This window comes from Myxocyprinus asiaticus, chromosome 28, assembly GCF_019703515.2.
Source record: "Myxocyprinus asiaticus isolate MX2 ecotype Aquarium Trade chromosome 28, UBuf_Myxa_2, whole genome shotgun sequence".
NCBI lineage: Eukaryota > Metazoa > Chordata > Actinopteri > Cypriniformes > Catostomidae > Myxocyprinus > Myxocyprinus asiaticus.
In genome coordinates, this window is record NC_059371.1 from 22,704,184 (window position 1) to 22,726,785 (window position 22,602).

The following is a 22,602-nucleotide window of genomic DNA, read 5'->3' on the forward strand; positions in this document are numbered from 1 at the left end:
CAGCGTGACCCTTTGGCTCTTGATGTTAGCCCCATCTTCAAACATTTATTACTGTTTGTTGTGCCTCATTAATGCTCAAATGATGGGAAAATGAGAAAGGTTTTAGTATTCACAGTCAAAATGCTATATTGTCTCCCCTTGGAGTCTCTTGGCTGATCTTAACAAGACTTTGCCCTAAGGCGTGAATTCAGCTCAGCTCACATTAAGCAAAATATCACATCTCTTCATCACAGTCGTGGATCGCTAATGCTCTGAAGCAGAAACCTGATGTCTAGAGAGTGAGTGCATTTGCTCTCTGTATCAATGTGGCCAGGGCCTCAGGCTTGAGTGCTTCCATTTTTTCCAGGCTGGAGCTAATGAATTGAATGCCCCTCCCCCAAGTATCGACCCTGCAAGGCTGTCAGTGTGGATTTTTGATAAGACATATCAGGCTTGGCCAACCCCTAGCCTTTACTGCGAACAGCTTTATAATCTGCTTAAGGAGATGTTTTATGCTAAGTGGCATTTCCACCTATACACAATTGATTTTCCCATCAGGGCGCACAGGGTTGCCCTACCCTGCTATGTCTGTGAAGAAAGGAACATTTAGCTTGGGATGGAGATATGGGAAAGAGCATCTAGCGGTGTCTGGTTTTGCTCATTAAGTAGACTGACTGACATGCGGATAGGTTTTCCTTATGCAAGTAGAGCAAAGTCTTGTGCAGTTATTATGTTACTACTACGTTGGTGATAATTTTGCCTTCTGAGACAAATTTCGGAAACGTAAAAGATTTCTTTCATCGAATGGCAAAATTGACAGTCTTCGATCGCTTAGTGTAGCATGCTTTCCGACAGCTAATTAATTTCATTTGCAATGAGTCTTGGGCATCTAATGAAGAACTAATAAGAGCCCAGCAATTGATTATTTGTGAGTGTGAGGGAGAGAGAGAGAGAGATGTTCAATTAAAAAAAATTATATTAGCTATATTATACACAAGTATTTCACTATTTAGTGTTCCCTTCACGTTATGATTGCAATATATCGAAATTACCTCTAGTTTGTTCTGAAAAATGAGCAGTCTACAAATTCCCTATTTTCCCCAGCTGCGACAGATTTCGCGACACTCGCACTTTTTATTTTTTATTTCCAACATTAGGGCATGGGCTTACTTGTGTTTGAGCAGTACCATTTCAATTTGCATGTCTAAAGGATGCCTGAATGTGTTCTGATTGATCGCCAAGATAATGCTGACAATTGTGACTTAAATCCTAAGATGTTTATCCTATAATAATAATAATAATGAATTAATAATTGTATTTATTTATCATGTTATACATTTGCACATATACAGTGAAATTTGTTTTTTTCACATATCCCAGCTAAGCTGGGGTCAGAGTGCAGGGTCAGCCATGATACAGTGCCCCTGGAGCAGATAGGGTCAAGGGCCTTGCTCAAGGGTCCAACAGTGGCATCTTGGCAGTGCTGGGGCTTGAACCCCTGACCTTCTGATCAGTAACCAGAGCCTTGACTGCTGAGCCACCACTGCCCCTATAGTCTAACATAAAAGATTGTTGAAGTCACTCTGTCGGCATTGGCTTTTACGCAAGATCTCACTGGGCTCTTATACAATCTGACAAGCAGTTGGAGCGAACATATTGTGCATTTTGCACCCTGTAGGTTTATGAGGTTTATGATCCTGTTGACTAGATTGGGTGAAGACAAACACAATGCGCTGAAGTAAGTTTTACTAAAAGGCACTCCTCTCATTACAGCTTCTCTGCAGCTTTCATTAACAATAATGAATGGAAATGCTCTGTTACAACGAAGGGTGCTTTATTTCTCAGTGAGTCTGCTTTGTTGACTAATGAACTTTAATTCTAATTAAACAGGCTAGATAAGAGTGTGCTTAATGAGGCGCCTCATCTGAAGAAAAACCCTCACAATTTCCTCATCATAATCCCCAAAGTTTGAATCCTGCAGAGAATCAAGATTTATCCTTCAGGGGTTCATACAGAGAGAAACAATCCCTGAATTTACACTGAGGCAACTAATTGCACCCAACACAATATTGTGCAATTACTGACATCAAGAATCATGGCCATGGAACACCCCTTTATACTGATTTCCTGTGTTAGATAACAGATTGTCAGTTTTTAATCTAAATTATAGCTACTTTTAATCTAAATTTAAGGGACATTTTGCTGATGTCATGGTGGTGTCTTGTTTAATTTATTTTGTAAGTTGCTGGGTATTTCCATAGCCGGTTATTATCTTGTTCTTCCAGCAGTGCCATTGGTTCAATCTTCACTTCACAAAATCTCAATATTCGCTGCTTTATATGCACTGAATGTCTAAATAGTTTGCTAAGCACTGTCCATTAATTCTCGGCAGCACAAGACGCTTGAGTACCTGGGAATATTTTTATTTTATTAGAAGACAATGTGCTGCATGCTGATATGCAAATATGTGTATTAGTGTGGTCCCCAGAGTCTCCGTGTCTTATTTGTCTTTGATCTTTGAACTACTAAAGTACTTAGCCACTGTTATGCACAGATTGTAGGTATTGTGTGAGCTTGCTTGTTTATCGCCTTGAAATCAGTGTTGTGAGTCTGTATCTGTGCGTTTATAGTGTTTGAATTGTGGTTGTGTGTGTGGAAGTTTTTAAAAGCTGAGAAACCAACATGAGGAAAACATAAAGGAAATGAATAATGTCTTATTTCACTTTAAAAAAAAAAAAAAAAATTAGGTTTATGGGTTAGGTTAGTCTAAAAACTAATTAAAGGGATAGTTCACCAAAAAATGAAAATTATGCCATCATTTACTCCCCTTCATGTCATTCCAAACCCATATGACTCTCTTTATTTCATGAAACACAAAAGGAGATCTTGGACAAAGTGTCTGGGACTGACAACCTCAGACAGACCTAAGATCTCTTAATTTTTGCTGAACTATACCTTTTTATAACAATAGAAGTGAATAGGAAATCTCCAACATGATATGAAAACAAATGTATGTGTGTTTCAACAGATTGTGGATCAGGAGGTTCGGGCTCAGGATCTGAGACCTGTGAACAGGATCGGTGTCAAAGGTACGGTGGATCGTGGGATGATGACACGGAAGATGATCGCTGCATGTGTGACTTCACCTGTCAGACTGTGCCACGCAGCCTGGTATGAAAAATCTCCATTCACATGCTGCTCACATTGAAGTATTGCATAGCAACATTGCAATACCCAACTTAATCTCCCATAAAGAGAATTCACAGAATGCAAATAGATCCTGCAGCAACTCGATTCTTTATTTGAATTTAAATTGAATCAAAGTGCGAGGTGTGAACTATCCAGATTCCCCAGGCGGTTGACTTGTTTAAATGTGTGCCAAGTGTTGTTGAATCCATTAATCTCACTGTGTTAACCTTACTGTGAACATTTGCAGGTTTGCGGCTCAGATGGGAACACATATGACAGCGAGTGCGAACTCAAGAAGGCCAGGTGCGAAAAGCAAATGGACCTGATGCTCCAAAGCCAAGGCCCCTGTCCAGGTGAGAGACAACCTTTCTTTCTTTTTATTTATATGTACCTCCGTTATCGGAAGAATCTAGGAATTCAGAGAGGCTGGTTGATGTAGAGCCATTGCAGCAGGATGCAGCTTTTATTTTAGCTTTAGTAGGCATGTGTAGTCTAGACCTCAGCGGCTACCACTGGGAGAGGAAGAGCCTGGCTATGAGATCAGAGCAGTGTGTGCTGAGCTTGACTCTACTTTCACACACAAACTCGCTTTTCTTTCTACTCTCTCCTTTCTCTCTCTCACTCCCTCACTTACTCAATCCTCATCCTTTATCTGTGGTTTTCTCTAACTCTGAGTTTTCTGCTTCAGAGCCTTGCCAGGCCCTCTAGCCAGGCTCAACCATGCTCCTTCAGTGGTCGTGGAAAATAAATCCTTTTGGATAATTTTTAACCGGTCTGAGGAGCTTTTGGCATTTGCTTCCCATTGGCTGAGCCCAGATCAATGGAAATCTCCTTGGGCCTTCCATTTGATATGCACGGTGCAGTGTCTCCGCGCTCATTTTCTGACCTTGTGCCTTTGAATGCTGACTGGCCTCCAGAGCACCTTGCTGCTTTTTGCTAATTGGAAATTAGGTCTTGGTGACCTCCAGACAACCTTGTGCTGAGTCTCCTTGCAGTGAAGTTCAGAGAATGCTGTGAACTGCCTCTTTCACTTTGTTTCTCAACTGAGTGAGCTGGTAGTGGTGCTCAGAGAAATGCCGGTCTACTCTCTTTAGTAAAACTGTACAATTTCCAGAGAAGTAGATTTCAATTAAGTGGAGAGCAACAAACAGGATGTTTTCTTTACAATAATAGATGTTAAGAAGACCAGCCTGTGTTGTGGATGCTGGTCTCCAGCAAGGGATGCAGGTATGCTGGTCCATACCAGGCTTCTTAAATCACTCAATCAGCAAGCCTCTCTTAGTCAACCAGCTATAATACAAATACCATGCTGTTTGACCAGCATTTTCTGCTGGGGAACATGGCTATGCTGATCCAGCAGCTTGACCAGTACCAAACCAATACTAATGGGAAATTCATATTGGTCTTTTGAGGGGTTTTTCAACTTTTTGATGCCCCAAATACGATGGTCCCCTTGCGAGGGACCCCCTCCATAAAATATAAAATCTGTTATATAAAAACAGTTCAAAGATTGAAAACAAAAACTAACTTTTTGTAGAACATAACCAAAATCAAAACAAAACCTGTTATAACCGGTTAATTTCATTCCAATCACTTTTTAATGAAACCAAAGAACAAAGGGTTTATCACAGTAAAGTTTTGGAATTACGCCACGTGTTGCCTGAAAAAACATGTGCTTTGATCCTGAAGGAAACCTCTGAATTACACATTTTTTTGTGTAATTGCTAGTTGTGGATGTCGCATTCTGTGAATGAAGACCTTTTTAACAACCATGTATAATTTCTACATATACATGCACGGTTAATCCAGATACAAGGAAAACATTATTAGAGGTAAAAAGTATAGCTATTTTGCAGTTGTTTCCAAGTCTTCACTGAATTATTGTTAGATATGATGCATTAATACAGATTTGATGCTGCCGGGTTTTAACAGAGAAGCAGATCTGTAATTAAAATGATACTTAACTGTTAATTAACTGTATGCTTGTTATGATTTCTATGCAGAATAATTCATCACACCGGGAAAAATTTAATGGTTTATTTTCACATTTTGGTGAGGCAAGTGGCCTATTTTGTGCTTGTTTTTCCAGACCACATTGCTTGTTTCTCTTGTGAGATCTGGCAATACTGCAACTGGTATTTCACCCACCCTTAGCTCAGAATACTGTCATTTTTAAAAAGAATGCTATTAACCGTTCTTTTATTTTTCTCTAACCGGTTATCATTTGGAAAGGAGCTGCGGAACTTCCAAAAATTTTCGTTTGTTTCCTTATAACAAACCAAAATGAAAAACATTTAATTTTTAATCCCTGGTATAAAGATCCTTTTATGTTCTGTGAGAAAAATAGTAGCATATGTTTAATATTTTTATATTTATATTAAGACAAAATGTTGTTTGTAGTATTAAATAAGCATATTTTATGTTGTCATTGCACTATGTACTATGTATATTTACTTAAGCTAAATATTTATGTTGTTTTAAGTTGACTGTCTTTATCTTTTTTTTCACCCACTATTAGAGTAATTTTAGATGTGTGATGCTAAAGAGAAACATTATTCCGTTTCATTCCAGTTTCTCAAAACTGTATGCAGATTAGTTTTTTATGTCTTATTGTTAAAAAAAACTATGGTTGTCAATAAAATAAAATAATCATGTTTTATCCTTCTGCTTTGAGAGACAATTCCAATCAACCAATTGTTTGGGTCAAAAAAGACCCAGTAGAGTACAGTAGATATGTATCACCCTTATGATTATAAACATAAACATTGCAATAGGCTTGTTTTGTGCACAAAACACAAGCTTTTTAATATATAATAGCCTGTCATCTGGTAAGAGTGTATCAATGGCGGTACCATACTTTTACAGTAGATATAAAGTAAACCCTTCATTTTGAGTAAAACAAAAAATGAGAATCCAAAAATTAGAATACTTATAAATTGTAATTGAAACAAATACATAATCGTGGTTTTAATTAAAAAAAACATGTTATTACAGAGTATGAAGGTCTGTCTAGCAGATGAAGAATTAGTGAAAAAATTCTATATACTTCTATTGATAAGGTTCACACACATATCTAGGGATCAGGAAGTCATAGAGACTTGGCGATGATCTCTTTTTGTATTTGGGCAAGTAAGTTACTATCCAGCAATCATTTAGTAATACCCTAGCAACGCCCTAGAAATCACCTAAAAACACATTGCATAAATATAAACAAGTTTCATTAAAATTTAATTTTTGTGGAGAATCCAGAGGCAGTTTGACCAAATAAATGAATAAAATTAGTTTTACCCCTACTGGATGATACCTACATAAATCTTGGATGAGCTGATTGGCCTCGCTACAACCGCAGCACCTTGTTGTGTCAGGAAGGATTGCATTGTAGAATAAATGGGTGTGGAGGAAGGAGGGTGTGGAGAGAGGATCAAATTAAAAGCACCTTTGTCATAATGGGCTCAGTGCGGAGAGGAGAAGTTTAATGAGGTGTGGACAAAGCCCATCTCTGGAGCCACAAAACACTATGAAAGGCACGGTGACCACCATTATAGCCCAGGATGTGCATGCTCACGCCGGCAAGCCCCTAATTTGTAGTGCCCAAGGTTTCTGCTCCAACCTCAGAACCACAAACAGCACTCCTAAACTTACCAGCTCCTAAAGCCATTTAGCTCAATGGCCTAGAGAGGAAAGCGTGTGGAAAGACTATGAGAAATTGAAAGAAAGAATGACAACAGACAAGACAAATAGGCACCTGCCATCTGCCTTCTGGCAAGTTACAGTTAAATGGTGCAACAAACTTCCTATGTACATGAGCCAGGCAAGCTGGAATCGCACAAGTGTAATTAGGTCATATCGAGAGTGGACCGGCATCACCGTGTACTCATTTACACTCGTGTGCGTTTGTGTCCATAAATGCAGAGTCCATAAATCTTTGTTTGACACGCGGAGTACGTGTAAACCTCCACTATCTACGACAAGAACGAATGGAGAGAACAGGCCCCTGAGAATGTGTCAAATGTCACCCACCAGACATTCAATGAGAGGTCTATTGTTTGTTTTCACGCTTGGTAATAACATAATTTTTCCCTGATTTTGAATTGGTGTCTGGAATTGCAAATAGAATTGTTATCTGGCAGCCAGATGCAGGCGCTCCCACCTCTGCTCCTTAAGCAATTCTTATTGTGTTGTACTAAATTGTATTTCAACTTGGATTGTTTAGTTTAATTTGTCTTAAAAGAATGCTATGAATCTCAACTCTCTCTCCCAACCGTTTCCTCCTCTCTCGATATATCTTTTCTCTAGCTGCCACATCATCTCCAACAGACTTGATTGCCCCCCAGCACTGCAGTGAAACTCTTTACGGATGTTGTCAAGACAACAAGACCGCTGCCCTGGGTGTTGGACTGGCAGGATGTCCCAGTGCGTATAATCATCGTCAGTCTTGTTAGTTAGCCTTGATCACTCAGTTTAGTGCAGGTTTAATGTATGATTAGTTCTGTGGCATGTGGCAGAGTTTATAGTCATTAGTTAATTATTAGCCATGAATTAGACCAAACACCTTGCTTTCTATGTAATGCAGCAGACTGATATGATTTGTTGTTTTAGTCCTGTAGTCCCTATGTTTCCTTTGTTACAGTAGCTTTGATGCCATCAATTTGATAGTATACTCCCAAAAGTTAATTATTGAAAGATAATTTAGGAAAATAATTATTCAGCAGATATACACATTTAAATTTTCCAGTCTTTTCAACATAGTCTCATGATATTTTTTTACGAGATGGCTTGTACGGAAATGTATGATTTTAATTTCCATAAAGACCAATCAATCAACATGACTGATTAGATCAAATTGATACAATACAGGCATCAGATTTTAGCTAGCCTCCAATCCAATCATATAGAGCAGTGTATCCAAATTTGGTTACTCACGCCATATTAATTAATGCAATACAAATGACTGATGTCAATAATCTGTAATGCTACCCTCGTCATGTTCCAAACACTAATGTTTATGTCTTCCGTGGTACACAAATGTTATTTTCCTTTTAAAATCATTGTTAGGTTTAGGATTTCGGTAAGGGTTTGGTTTGACTTTATGGTTTGGTTTAGGTTTGAGGTTTGGGTTAGGGGTTACATTACAGGCACTTACAATGGAAGTGAAAGTGCCCAATTTTTGCAGGGTTTAAAGGCAGAAATATGAAGCTTATAATTTTATAAAAGCACTTACATTAATTCTTCTGTTAAAACGTATGTATTTTTTGTGCTGTAAAGTTGTCTAAATCGTCATTTTGGAGTTTTAGGGTTTGTTGTGTAAGGAAATACAGTTAGCCCCTTCAGTTGACATTACGTCGTCAGGGCAACGAAGTTGTAAAATTGGCTATAAATTTACACCGAAAAGGTTAGTAAGAGATTTTATCACACTAAAATCATGTTAACACACATATTGTTTATGTCTTGTGGCTATAATTTTTAAAAAATGTGAATAGGTTATTTAAACATTTAAAAATTGGCCCCCATTCACTTCCATTGTAAGTGCCTCACTGTAACCCAGATTTTTGCTTTTTTAAAGAAAAGGAGGGGCAATTAATAATACATTTGTGTGGTAATCAATATTATGCCACAAATGCTGTCGATTTAGTTTAACTTGTATTGAACCCTGAATATTCCTTTTATAAAAAATGCTGACAACAAACAGTATGTTGTGTCTCTCTTTCTATATGGAATCTATATTCTTTATTCTACTCTTTAGGTGTGTGTCAGTGTAATAATTATGGTTCATATGGAGGCACCTGTGACCCCTCTACCGGCCAATGCTCCTGTAAACCAGGCGTTGGGGGACTCAAGTGTGACCGCTGCGAGCCTGGATTCTGGAACTTCCGAGGCATTGTGACAGAGAACATGAGTGGCTGCACACGTAAGACTCCATATTTTGTGATTTGCTTTCAGGCAATTGTCTGTTAAATGTCAATTTACAGTCCAAAATCTGAAGCGACACCCTACTGCAGTATCCCTCCAGCCTTAAGTGTGATTTCTGTCAAAACAAGCGTTTCCAGTTAAGCCTCCCAGCCACTGAGCATAATAAGAACTCAATGAGAGTGCAACGTGGCTTGACCTATAAGTTCTGCCTACAGACCAACAGAAGGCTTATGTGTGCATCAACGTGTGTTTGTACATCAGTACAAAGCCAAGGAGAGGAAAAACAAGCATTGATTGAAACAGTTTGGGCACTGTCCCAGGGGCCCTCAGAGCATTAGCGCATTCTGTAGCCACATATTCTCTCACCCCAGGGCTTCTTGACCCTGGTCTAAACTCCACCAGACTGTGGTCATTGACAGAGTGCAACTGTTATAGCTGTAGCTGTAGGGTCACAGAGTGGAGCAGCCTCAAGATTGCCTGTATGCATTTGGTGGATGTTGTGAATGTTTTTGTTAGCGTGAAATTGAAGAGAAAGAGACATGGAATCTAATCAAAACTGTTCAACCAGATAAGGCTGACAGCCCCCTGTCTCTCTTTCTCTCACATCAGCGTGCAACTGTGATGGAGTGGGCTCAGTTCGTGATGACTGCGAGCAGATGTCAGGGCTGTGCTCTTGTAAGCCCGGAGTTAAGGGCATGAAATGCAATGTGTGCCCTGACGGCAGCAAGATGGGAGCCAACGGCTGTGACAAAGGTAACAAGAGGTTTTTAATTAGCACAAAATTCAGCTGATCTCTCCAGGAATGCACTTTTGATGAAACTGGGTTGTGGTATTGTGAATTATAATTAAAGGGATAGTTCACCCAAGAATCAAACCTGTAATAATTTTCTCACCCTTATGGTGTTCCAAACCTGTATGACTTTCTTCAGTAGAATCCTAATAATATTTGACATCATTAAGCAGGGCCAGGAAAACAAGGTGTCACTTCACTGCGCTAAAATCAAATTACATCAATAGATTTCAAAGTTTATACTTCATAATCACAACAGGAGTGGCAGTGAAATGTTATCCTGATGTCACCCACTGTGGCAGCTTGGTGTGTAATATGGAGTCACTGTCAGCTATTGACAGGAAGTGAAGGGCTTAATGAATTTAACAATCCCGGCAGCTAGCAGTAGGCATGCAGTGCCCCTGCCAGATTAAAGCTGTCACATGAAAGTGTAGAGAGGAAACCAGTCAATGCTGCCGGCCAAACAGTGCAGCCCTACACTGTGATGTTAGATTAAAATGCACACTACTGTGGCAGGGAAAGTCCCCGGTTCTGCTACTGATGCAAGTTCCATTTCAGATTAATTTCTGTGGTGGATGTCCTATAGTTCATATCAGAGGTAAATTAACATTTACAGTACATTTTATGCATTTGGCAGAAGGTTTGTTCAAAGTGAGTACATGTGTACCCTGGGATTTGAACCCATGACCTTGGCATTGTTAGTGCCAAGTTCCAGTTAAAATACAGATACACTTAAAGCATTGGGTTTTACTTTCAAGTAACATTTTGAGATCACTTTTTAAGGATTCTTTGACACCAAAGCTACCAACCGATTAAGGATGGGATTTGAACCAACATATGTAGAGCATGGATTAGCAATCCGTTGCCTTAATCACTTGGCCTTTCAACATGAAATCGAAAAGATTCCTTTTATTTTGCCAGTTAGTTGTAAACACAGGTTTCATATTAACCAGAAGTCAAACTATTCTACAGGTCCTGAGGTACCCAAGTCCTGTGATGAGCTGTTGTGCCACTTTGGGGCATCATGTGTGCAGATGAATGGTCAGGCTCACTGTGAATGCCCGTCACCAGACTGTGACGAGAAGAATAAGACCAAGGTGAGCTAGCATAGGTTAGAACCCCACATTATAGTCTACTGCCTTCTACTAAATGTTAGTAATGGTTAAACTTCCTGTTCTAACATTGTACATATGTGTGTTTGTGGACAGGTATGTGGTTCAGATAGGGTGACATATGCAGACCGGTGCCAGCTGAGAACCATTGCGTGCCGACAAGATAAGGAAATCACTGTGGAGTATTTAGGCCAGTGCAAAGGTGAGAATAGCTTCTAAATCTTTTGTACTCATATTTGTTATCTATTTTTGCACTAAGGCTCAATGTACACTCTCAGGGGCCATTTAGACCAAAGGCATTCTTGCACTAAAAAAAGCTAGACATATTGTAACCAAAAAAACAGAACTCGGGCTCAAGTTCTTTCACACTGCAATAAAAAACAGTGCTTCTGCGCAAGACGGAACGGTCGAAAAGGTCTGACTAGGGTATGTTTAGCAGTACATAGAAAACAATTAAAAAGGAGTGCTGATGTTTTCGGTGTGAACGGCCCCTTAGAAAGTATGGCCAATAAACTAAGAATAATGTTGGCTCGCAAACATTCGTTTCAGACCATTGCAGAGCCTGTCCCTACCCAGATTTGCTGGGTGAACTGCAGAGCTCATGGGCAGGAAGAGATCACTTGGTGTGCAGGCGTGTGGAAGGGTGGATTGGGGTTTGATGCTAGTTTTGTGTGTTCAGGGGGACCGGAAAGCTGCCTACCAGATGCTCCCATGTAGATAGAACCATGCTGCTTGGCTACAGATTGGAGCCTTTCAATCCCCTGGAACAGGACGACATTTGAGCTGTTTGATTTGCATCACCCCTGTGTGGATAAGGGGGAAGTTAACCGCACAGTCTGGGGGAAGAGCCTACAATCCTGCTGCCCTTAAGCTGTTGGCCGGCCTGATTCAGGCAGGCCGAGCTGTGAAAAGACTGGGGCGTCTCTCAAACTATCCACCCTTCCCATTGGTTGATGTGTACATGATTGGGAGTAAGGGATCTGGTTGAAGGCCAAGGTTAAGACTTTCTTGTCAGCTGTATGTAAGAAGCCGAATGCCAGCTCACGTCAGAGGGCGTTCTGCAGGGAGCTGCTCTGAAATGGGCATGGCACGTGGTGGACATTGCCAGCTGCCAATTTCTGAAGCGGAGCCAGTGGCAGGTGCCAGACATTTTCAGCATCAGCCCATGCACAGGTCTTTTAGACCTGTTAATGCCACAAAAGTGAACTAGTTTCATCCCCACAACTGGTAGGGCTTGATCTAAGACCTGTTTCACAGGTTACACATAAGCAGCACATAAGCAAAGCAGCAGCATAACATCAAAAGCAGGCTCACACTGTGGTTTCACACTAACAGCTTTTCTTCTGCACTCTAATATAACAGAACTGCGGCTTTATACAAAAAAAGTGATTTCTAGGTAACTACATTGAGTATTACTTTTAAAAATGGTCCTAAATTATAAAATGGTTATCAGGATTTGGCCATTTAGAGTTATTACAAACAAACAAATATTCTTGAAATCAAAATGGTTACATTAAAAATGTTAATTAATTTACATGGAGTGGAATCCTAAACTACTTAAATCATCTGAATACAGTCAGATTTACTGAACAGAAAGTGCTGTTTGTGTATTAAATAAAATAAAATAAAATCACTTTTATTGTCACACAGCCATATACACAAGTGCAATGGTGTGTGAAATTCTTGGGTGCTGTTCCGATCAACATAGCAGTCGTGACAGTGATGAGACATATACCAATTTACAATAACATCAAATTAACACAGCACAATTTAAAGTCTAATATACACATAATTACACACAACATTATACAAATAATAACATACACTGTACAGTATACAATACACACAATATAGATACACATTATTCAATAAAAAATAAAAAATAAAATAAAAAAAAAGTATATATAGTAGTATATATAGAATGTACAGTAGGTTGTATTGTACTGTATTGACATTCAGGCTGTCGGTTGATAGTAAGTTGTTAAGAGAGAATATAATATAATAATAATATAATTTATGACAGACCAGTGTGAGATATAAGAGTAAGAGTAATAAAGTGCAGTGCTGATGTATTTTGATCGTGGGAGATCAAGAGTTCAAAAGTCTGATTGCTTGGGGGAAGAAGCTATCATGGAGTCAGCTGATGCGGGTCCTGATGCTGCGATACCGCCTGCCTGATGGTAGCAGTGAGAACAGCCCATGGCTCGGGTGGCTGGAGTCTCTGATGATCCTCCAAGCTTTTTTCATACACCGCCTGGTATATATTTCCTGGAGGGAGGGAAGCTCATCTCCAATGATGTGTCTGGCAGTTCGCACCACCCTTTGCAGTGCTTTGCGGTTGTGGGCGGTGCTATTGCCATACCAGGCGGAGATGCAGCCAGTCAGGATGCTCTCTACAGTGCAGGTGTAGAACCGTGTGATGATGTGGCGGTTCATTCCAAACTTCCTCAGCCGTCTCAGGAAGAAGAGGCGCTGATGAGCCTTCTTCACAACGACTTCAGTGTGGATGGACCATGTGAGTTCCTCAGTGATGTGGACACCCAGGAACTTGAAGCTGCTGACTCTCTCCACTGGCGCTCCATTGATGGTGATGGGACTGTGTTCGCTGTCTTTTCTTCTGAAGTCCACCACAAGCTCCTTTGTCTTACTGACGTTGAGGGAGAGGTTGTGCTCCTGACACCAGTGTGTCAGAGTGTGCACCTCCTCTCTGTAGGCTGTTTCATCATTGTCAGTGATCAGACCTACCACCGTCGTGTCATCAGCAAACTTAATGATGGCATTGGAGCTATGTGTTGCCACACAGTCATGTGTGTACAAGGAATACAAGAGTGGGCTGAAAACACAGCCCTGTGGGACTCCAGTGTTGAGGGTCAGTGATGAGGAGATGTTGCTGCCTATTCTAACCACCTGGCGTCTGCTTGACAGGAAGTCCAGGATCCAGCTACACAGCGAGCTGTTTAAGCCCAGAGCCCGGAGTTTCTCATCTAGCTTGGAGGGCACTATGGTGTTGAATGCTGAGCTGTAGTCTACAAACAGCATTCTCACATAAGTGTTCTTTTTTTCCAGGTGGGAGAGAGCAGTGTGTATTGTAGATGCAATGGCATCATCAGTGGAGTGGTTGTTGCGGTAAGCAAACTGCAATGGGTCAAGAGAGAGAGGCAGCACAGAGCAGATGTAATCTCTGATTAGTCTCTCAAAGCATTTGCTGATGATGGGGGTCAGAGCAACAGGACATCAGTCATTTAAGCAAGTTATTTTGATTGCTTTGGAACAGGCACAATGATGGATGTTTTAAAGCATGTGGGGACTACAGACAAAGAGAGGGAAAGGTTGAAAATGTCCGTGAAAACACCAGCCAGCTGGTTCACGCACGCTCTGATAACGCGACCCGGAATGCCGTCTGGGCCTGCGGCTTTGTGGATATTCACCTGTCGGAAGGATCGGGTTACATCTGCTACAGAGATGGAGAGTAAACTAACCTCTGTAGCTTCAGCGTTATTTCCCTCAAAACGAGCATAAAAAGTATTTAGCTCATCTGGGAGAGAGGCAGCGGTGTTCATGGCGGAGTTTTTATTCCCTTTAAAGTCCGTGATGATGTTAATTCCCTGCCACATGCTTCTAGAGTTGGTGGTGTTAAACTGTCCTTCAATCTTGCTCCTGTACTGGCGTTTTGCTGTTCTGATAGTTTTTCGGAGGGCATAACTGGCTTGTTTATGCTCCTCCGCGTTCCCGGAATTGAAAGCGGAGGTCCGCACATTAAGTGCCGCGCGAACATCGCTATTTATCCATGGTTTCTGGTTTGGATAGATCCGTATTGTTCTGGTCGGAACCACGTCCTCCACGCACTTTTTGATGAAACACATTACGCTATCAGCGTAAAGCTTGATGTCATCATCAGAGGCGGACCGGAACATCTCCCAGTCCATGTGATCAAAACAGTCCTGTAGCGCAGAGTCTGATTGGTCCGACCAGCACTGGATCATTCTGAGGGTGGTTGCTTCCTGTTTCAGTTTCTGCCTGTAAGCAGGCAGAAGCAGAATGGAAGAGTGGTCCGATTTGCCAAATGGTGGGCGGGGGAGGGATTTGTAGAAGGGAGAGTAGCAATGGTCCAAAACCTGGTCCCCTCGTGTGTTGAAACTAATCTGCTGGTGGTATTTTGGTGGGACTGATTTGAAACTGGCTTTATTAAAGTCCCCGGTCACAATGAACACGGCCTCAGGGTGTGCGGTTTCCTGCTCACTTATACTCCCATACAGTTCCTTGATTACCCGGTCTGTGTCGGCTTGTGGGGGGATGTACACAGCTGTGATAATGACCGCTGTGAATTCCCTCGGTAGCCAGAATGGTCGACACAGAAGCATGAGAAATTCCAGATCAGGAGAGCAGAAAGACTTGATAGAATGAACGTTACTCTGATCACACCAGGATTTGTTGATCATAAAACATACACCACCACCTCTGCTTTTACCTGAGAGGTCTTTCTCTCGGTCCGCTTGGTGCACGGAGAACCCTGCGGGTTCAATGGCTGAGTCTGGAATCTCCGCAGACATCCAAGTTTCTGTAAGGCAGATAATGCAGCAGTCCCTTGTCTCTCGTTGGAAAGAGATCCATGCTTTCTGCTTGCAGAACTTGTTATCCAGAGACTGAACATTTGCCAGTAGAATAGTGGGTAGCGGGGGTTGATTTGCATGGCGTCTTACTCTGATGAGAACGCCAGCTCTGTTTCCCCTTTTCCTTTTGCGTTTCCGCGTCCGGACTGCCCAGACAAAGGGCTCCGCTTGCTTGTTTGTAAACAGCGGGTCGGCATTGAGGAATTTGAAGTCCGGTTTATGGTGTGAAATTGCTGAACCAATGTCCAAAAGTGTTTGTCTGTCATAGACAATAAGGCAGACAACATCCAAGACAAAAAACATAAGAATTGTGAACAAAACAAACAAAACACTACCATGTTGTGTCGGAGCTCGCAACGCAGCAGCCATACTTGGCGCCATCTTGAGTCATCAGCATTAAGCTTGACCAATGTCTTTTTACTAGGGTTATGGATTTAATGCATGAAGACTATAAAAAAATAAAAAATAAAGTGATAAAAAAATGAACACAATTAATCGTGTCCCCAGACCATGATAAGGAATATTCCTACCTTCAGGGCAAATCAAGGTTGAAGTACCACCTGTTTTCAGCAGGGGGCAGTAAGCGAAACTCCTGCTGTTTAGGCAGCATGCAGCTATACAGAGAACAAACCACAGTCAGGCAGTGTTGCAACTTAGCAACTTTGTAGCTAGATTTAGCGACTTTTCAGACCCCTTTAGCGACTTTTTTACCTAAAAGCACCTAGCGACAAATCTAGCGACTTTTTGGACAAATCTTAGCTACTTTCTGTAGAAGAGTCACCAGTACTGCCGTGCGAGCTTGAGGTCTTGCTTTCCCACCGCAGGCATACCTCTCTCTGTGTCTGAGCAGATAGAGGAACAGCACATTCGGTTGACCGCACGGCAGCTGACACAGACGTGAATGAGCTGCACATGTGCAAACAGAGTTGCCAAGGACCAATCAATATTCTGTATGGTTTGCTCCTCCTTTGTTTTAATTTAAACAATTTAATTTGACCATTATTTTTCTTGCTTATCACTCACTGTTACACAGACGGAGGCTGTGTGCTGTGAGATTAAAAATAAGACATTCTGTCGCTTCTAACTTTCTCTCTGAGTGAGCATTTTACATGTAAATATAGCCGAAATCACAGCACAGCCGTTGTCTTTAAATTATGTTATAAAATCAGGATTTTAGCAGTGCAGAGCAGCAGCTTGGAAATAGCTTGGAAGTGACTACTGGTTAACATGTAGTCTTAATGGGAGGCGTTTCAGTCACTATTTCATACTCGTTCCATTGTCTGACAACAGAAACAAAACAAATATGTACATGAGAACAGCTTTATTGGAAATTCGGCTGTATTAAAATACAGTATGTGAGCACAGAAAGTAGGAGAGAAGCAAACAGATGTAAAGGACTGACACAAGGCAGAATGCAAATACGACGTGATGACATCATGAATATGCTAATTAACACATGATGTCATCTAGCGACTTTTTTAGCAGGCTTTAGCTACTTTTCAGTGAAAGTAGTTGACAACACTGGGCTTGACTCTAGAGTCAGCACAAGTTGAGAACGCTTTCTTTCGTTCCAACACAGCTGAACGGAGCGCAGCACCGAATACAGGGGTCTCGAGATGTGTTTTTCGAAGCTTAACTTGACACAAAGACCTAAAAATGCTGTGTTAATGAAGCAATGCAACCAAAGTGAGACACTCCAAAACCATCTGCCTGACACGTGTACATTGTGTACATGCGTCCTTAGAAAATCACCCTTAATATTCGTAAATCTATCCCAGACAGACTGATAAATTCAGTTTCAAATAGAATTGCTGTTGACAGTAGGCCAATGATAGGCTCATGTTCAGTAATATAGAAATAAACAATATATTGCCTTCTAAAGCCACTTTTTGTGTAGACTTATCAATGCTTTACCTGTCTGACACAATAATGTAATGCATTTTAATTGTCTGAAATGTTAAATTATAATATGTATTATCTTTATAATTATTTAAATATAATAATGAATAATTATTTAATCCGTATATATTGAATAATTTTTATTTGAGGGCCTTTTTTCAGCAAATATTTAGCCTATATGTGTGACATCTCATAACATTAATTTGTTTAAAAATTGTAATCGATTGAAAGCCCTACTTTATGCTTGTGTGGTGTGAAACAGGGCCAAAACTGCACAGAAGCCCCTGTGCATTGCATTGTGTTTACATAGCTATATCGCAGTGCTAAAGACAAAGTACACCTCAAACTGTTTAGAGATCACGGCTGGAATGTTTTCCTTATCCCCAGAATCATTCTACTAAGAACCTCTCCTTTTTCCTCTCTTTTGTGGCATTACCTGCCTGTATAACAAGAATCCAGCTCCTATTCTTCCTTTATTCAGGGATCAGGAAGGCAGTAAATAGCAGGCTTAGGTTGGATCTCCAGCAGCCTGATGCGGAACTGGCGACAGCACAGTCATTTATTAATTTCTTGCCCGACATGTGGGGTAAAGCAGGCCCAGGCTGCAGACTGCTCAGCAGCCCTGAGGTAGATGGGTTAGATCACAAGCTCATTTCACATGTGACTGGGTGTGAATTAGCCAAAAGCCTGCCTTTCTCTCTTTATTTCTCTTTTGTTGCCAGCTGATCTCATAACCCTCTCCCTTCATCAACTCTCCTTGATGACAAAGGCACTGTGATACACACCACACACTGCGTAATGCAGAGTATCTCTGCATGCTGCCATTGCAGATGAGGCAATCAGTGGCATATCTTGGTACTTGACGCTGGGCTTTCAGGGCCCCCTGAATGGCTGAGAAACTTTTGGCACATCAAGAGTCAAAGACTTGGCAGTTCCCAGTGCTCACATATGGTGTCATCACCTGTATGTTTGCAGCAAATTGGCAGGCTACACGTTAGCATATGGAACGGGGAGCTCTCTGCTTAGATGTTAGTTTTGGTTGTCCTGTTTTCTGTTCTTAAAGGAATTTTCCAGTGTTCTATTAACAGTGTCTGTGACTGTCGATTACCACAAAGTAATTTTGACTCGTCCCTCAGTTTGTAAATATAAAGAAAAATCACAATTAGAGTAAAGTTTAAAAGGTATAGTTAACCCAAAATTAAAAAATTCTGTCATTCAAATTTTAGCTTCAGTCACTGTTTACTTATGTTGTATGAAAAAAAGATGCAATGAAAGTGAATGGTGACTGAGGCTAATATTCTGCCTAACTTCTTTTGTGTTCCACGAAAACAAAAGAATGTCACATAGTTTTGGAACAAGATTAGGGTGATTGAATGATGACAGAATTTTTATTGTTGGGTAAAGTATCCCTTTAAAATGGAAGTGGCAGGGCTGGGATGCATATTTTTATACACTTTCAAAAGTAAGACTAAAACATTATATAGTGTTAACATTGTGTAAGTTAACATCGTGACTTGTGTAATAAAATTGCCTTGTCTAACCTTGTCTGTGCATCCAATATTTCAAGTATGCATCCAAATTTTCAACTCCTCATTACCATATAAAATCGACAAACCCTATAACTTTCGCATATGTGCAAGAACAATAGCAAGGGACTGTTTTTCAAATCCACCCACAGAAATTACATCACATAACCAGAAGTTCATCCATCAAGAGCAATACCCACCGCTAAAAGGGCAATTTAGACTTTATGTCTCAGATAACACACATTCTTGAATGGAAAAATTAATGTAAGAGATGCATTAAATAAAGTGCATTGCTTTAAACGCAACTTTTGCTTGATGTTACAAACTGAGGCAGAATTGAAATTATTTTCTGTGGCATTCTACAATACACCACAGATGCTTTTGATAGTGATGAAAGGTTAATTGTGTAATTTCTGCTCCACTAGTGTTATCAAACAGAATTGCAAAAGTAATTATGTTTAATAATGTTTTCAAACAGGTTTCCTGAACATTCCCTCCGGGCTGCTGTTGGTTTAACAAACACATTGTCCCACCCTTAACTTATGCTATTGGTTGAGCCTGTGTTGCTATGTTGTGATGCTCAAAATAAAAGTTTTGATAGTGCCACGGTGTTTAAACTTTTCAGGGGATTCAGCCTATGAATAGCTTACTTAAAGTGTAGTGGTCTTTGCACAAAGATATTTTAACATACAAATTACACACCTCGGGCTCTACTTTTGTGAGTGCAACGGACATGATTTGCATCTTATCCATGTCTTATTATTTTCGTGAGTGCACTAATTCTAAGTGCAATTTTCGTGCCAGCACAAAGCGCAAGTGGCCGTGGGTGGGAGTGTTTGCTCTAACTTTGGGTGTATGTGCGCAAACTGTGGGTGTATTGTAAACTCAGCAAAGGATACTTTTGTAAAAATCCAAATAACTTTACAGATCTTTATTGTAAAGGGTTTAAACAGTGTTTTCCATGCTTGTTCAATGAACCATAAACAATTAATGAACATGCACCTGTGGAACGATCGTTAAGACACTAACAGCTTACAGACAGTAGGCAATTAAGGTCACAGTTATAAAAACTTAGGACATTAAAGAGACCTTTCTACTGACTCTGAAAATACTGACTGTTACTTTTGATTTTGTTCACACAAATATTTTCACATGTTAAGTTTGCTGAAAATAAAACCAGTTGAAAGTGAGAGGACGTTTCTTATTTTTTTAGCTGAGTTTATGTTAATTAATTGGCACAAAGCACAATTTGCTATTTTCCTGAGAAATAGGTCATTGTGCTAAGACATTTTAAAAGCAGGTCTGTTTTCAGTGCCAAGTCCAAACTCAGTTCCTGCATTTGCAGTTTGGAGCTTTCCAAACTCTGAAAATATAGTGGAACATCAGATTATGAATTGTAGCCATCTTATGAAACAAAAATTTATGAGATTTGTGTTAAACTTTATATAGGCCATGATTAATTTCTCAATTATTATAATTATGTTTATACAATTTATTTACAATTGTATTTATGATTTTATTTGTATAGATATTTTTCCACCTGTTGTCGTAGAGTGATTTTTAAGTCACTGCAAAAGGTGCAGTGAAAAAAAGAAGTTGGAGAGGATAAAATGTTTGGATATGGTATATGATTTTTTTTTTTTTAGATAATTTCCTTGTTTTGATTATATTTTGATTTCATTTTAAGTGTCATTTAAATTTAGATTTAGATTTTTTTCCCCGTTTCAATTAATGAATTTATTTTCAAAATCAGTATCGACCTGTAGAAGTGAGGTGTGTGCCGATACAATCACTATTAATGCTAGCCATGATTTTTGTGTCAGAAGATGAAAATTATTAATAAAACTTACATTTCCTATAATTTAACAGAGCATACATCCAAATCCTGATGAGAATAACATTTTCTAATCATATAAAAGGAGCCTGTCCATATTTCTATTATTCTAATTCATTGCATGCAGTCCATTTACACTACCAACTTCTTATGAATGTGCTGTTTTTGTTTATATCACTGGTGCTTGAGGGAATCAAATCAAAATCATATCAAATCACTTTTATTGTCACACAACTATATGCACAAGTGCAACAGTGGGTGAAAGTCTTGGGTGCAGTTCCGAGCAACATAGCGGTCATGACAGTGATGAGACATATACCAATTTACAATAAACATCAGATTTACACAACACAATTTACATATCTAATATACACATAATTACACAACACAATAATAATATACAATGTACAGTATATAATAAACACAATATAGAATACACATACAATACAAATAGTATATAAAGTATATATAAAATATTTAGTAGGTTGTATTGTACTGTATTGACATTCAGGCTGTCGGCTGATAGTAAGTTGCCAGTGTGTTGTTAAAAGAGAATATAATTTATGACAGTCCGGTGTGAATGGACTGCAGTATACATATAATAGGATACAGATGCTGCAATAACCTAAGAAGAACCTCCTAATTACATTGCACTTACCCAGCCCATGAAAATGTTGTGCCCGTGATTTTGCCAAACCCACTTGTGCCTAGACTTATTGCACAAAAATACCAAAACTTAATGGCCATGCCCACTGACTTTGTGCTTATGACTTATGGCATAGCTATCTGCTTAGCGATAGTGCTCTTAAAATGGGGCCCCTCATCTTTAACTTATTTTGAGCCCGGAACATTCCTTCAGTCTCTTTTACCATCGTTCTATCTTTTACCATTTATTTCTTGGTTCATTCAAGCTATGCTTTGTCTCTTTTTATTTTCTCCCTCTTTCAACATTACTCCCCTACAAGACACACATGCACACAGAGTTGTGTGAAAAGACAGAAAGCCATCTTAATAACAGCCTTTCAAATGTAACTATATGGCTTTGCTGACTGGAGATGACAATGATTTTTGCGTCTCTTAATTGTGCACTCTGCCTCTCTGAAAACCAAATGGAGCGTTAAACCTGATTAAGGCGAGCTTCCACTTAGCTGCACCCCCTGCCAGTTGCTCTCTTTCAGTGTGTGTATTTGTGTCACAAAATCCAGAGCTCAGATGAGCGACTGGAAGCCCACACCCCAGATCTCTCTTCCCTTTGAGCTAATGCTAGACTGGGCTCCTGACCGACAGGTACAGCCGAATCGAGAAAGGAAAAAAAAAAAAAACGTATGCCATGACACAGTGATAGCATCAGTGCTCTCCCACACAAAGCTACCATATCTACACACAAGCTTACTCTCCTCCCCTCTCACCCAGGCTGTGGCAGCCGGTCTGATAGATGTAGTATTTCTCTAAGGTATCGCATTTCACACCTCGTCAGCTACTCGCTGTTCAAATGTGAGATGATTAGCATGTAATTAAGAGCCTGTGGTAGCAGGTTATTAGGTTCCCAACAAAGCACTGTTAGGGCACCTTCGATATAGAGTGTATGTGGCATCAGAGGATGGTGCGAATCCAATTCAAAGGGGATGGTGCTTTGTGAAGTGTTTGTGAATGTGATGTTCCATTATGCAACCAAAACTGATAACATTTGAACTTTTGTTGTAACTTAATTTGGGATAGGCATCCATTGACCATTGAGAATTTCAAAGAGGTG

General features: G+C 40.0%; 1 protein-coding gene across 7 annotated transcripts in view; it reads left to right on the top strand.

Moving 5' to 3' along the window:
* The window catches only part of LOC127418985 (agrin-like), a 417,085-nt gene that overhangs the window by 334,702 nt on the left and 59,781 nt on the right, over positions 1-22,602 (top strand). For all 7 annotated transcript variants that reach the window (XM_051659953.1, XM_051659954.1, XM_051659955.1 and 4 more), the window contains 7 exons: positions 3,008-3,150; positions 3,416-3,521; positions 7,465-7,581; positions 8,912-9,076; positions 9,688-9,831; positions 10,841-10,965; positions 11,077-11,182. In XM_051659953.1, the coding sequence (XP_051515913.1) occupies positions 3,008-3,150; positions 3,416-3,521; positions 7,465-7,581; positions 8,912-9,076; positions 9,688-9,831; positions 10,841-10,965; positions 11,077-11,182 (906 nt within the window). The remainder of the gene's footprint in view (positions 1-3,007; positions 3,151-3,415; positions 3,522-7,464; positions 7,582-8,911; positions 9,077-9,687; positions 9,832-10,840; positions 10,966-11,076; positions 11,183-22,602) is intronic.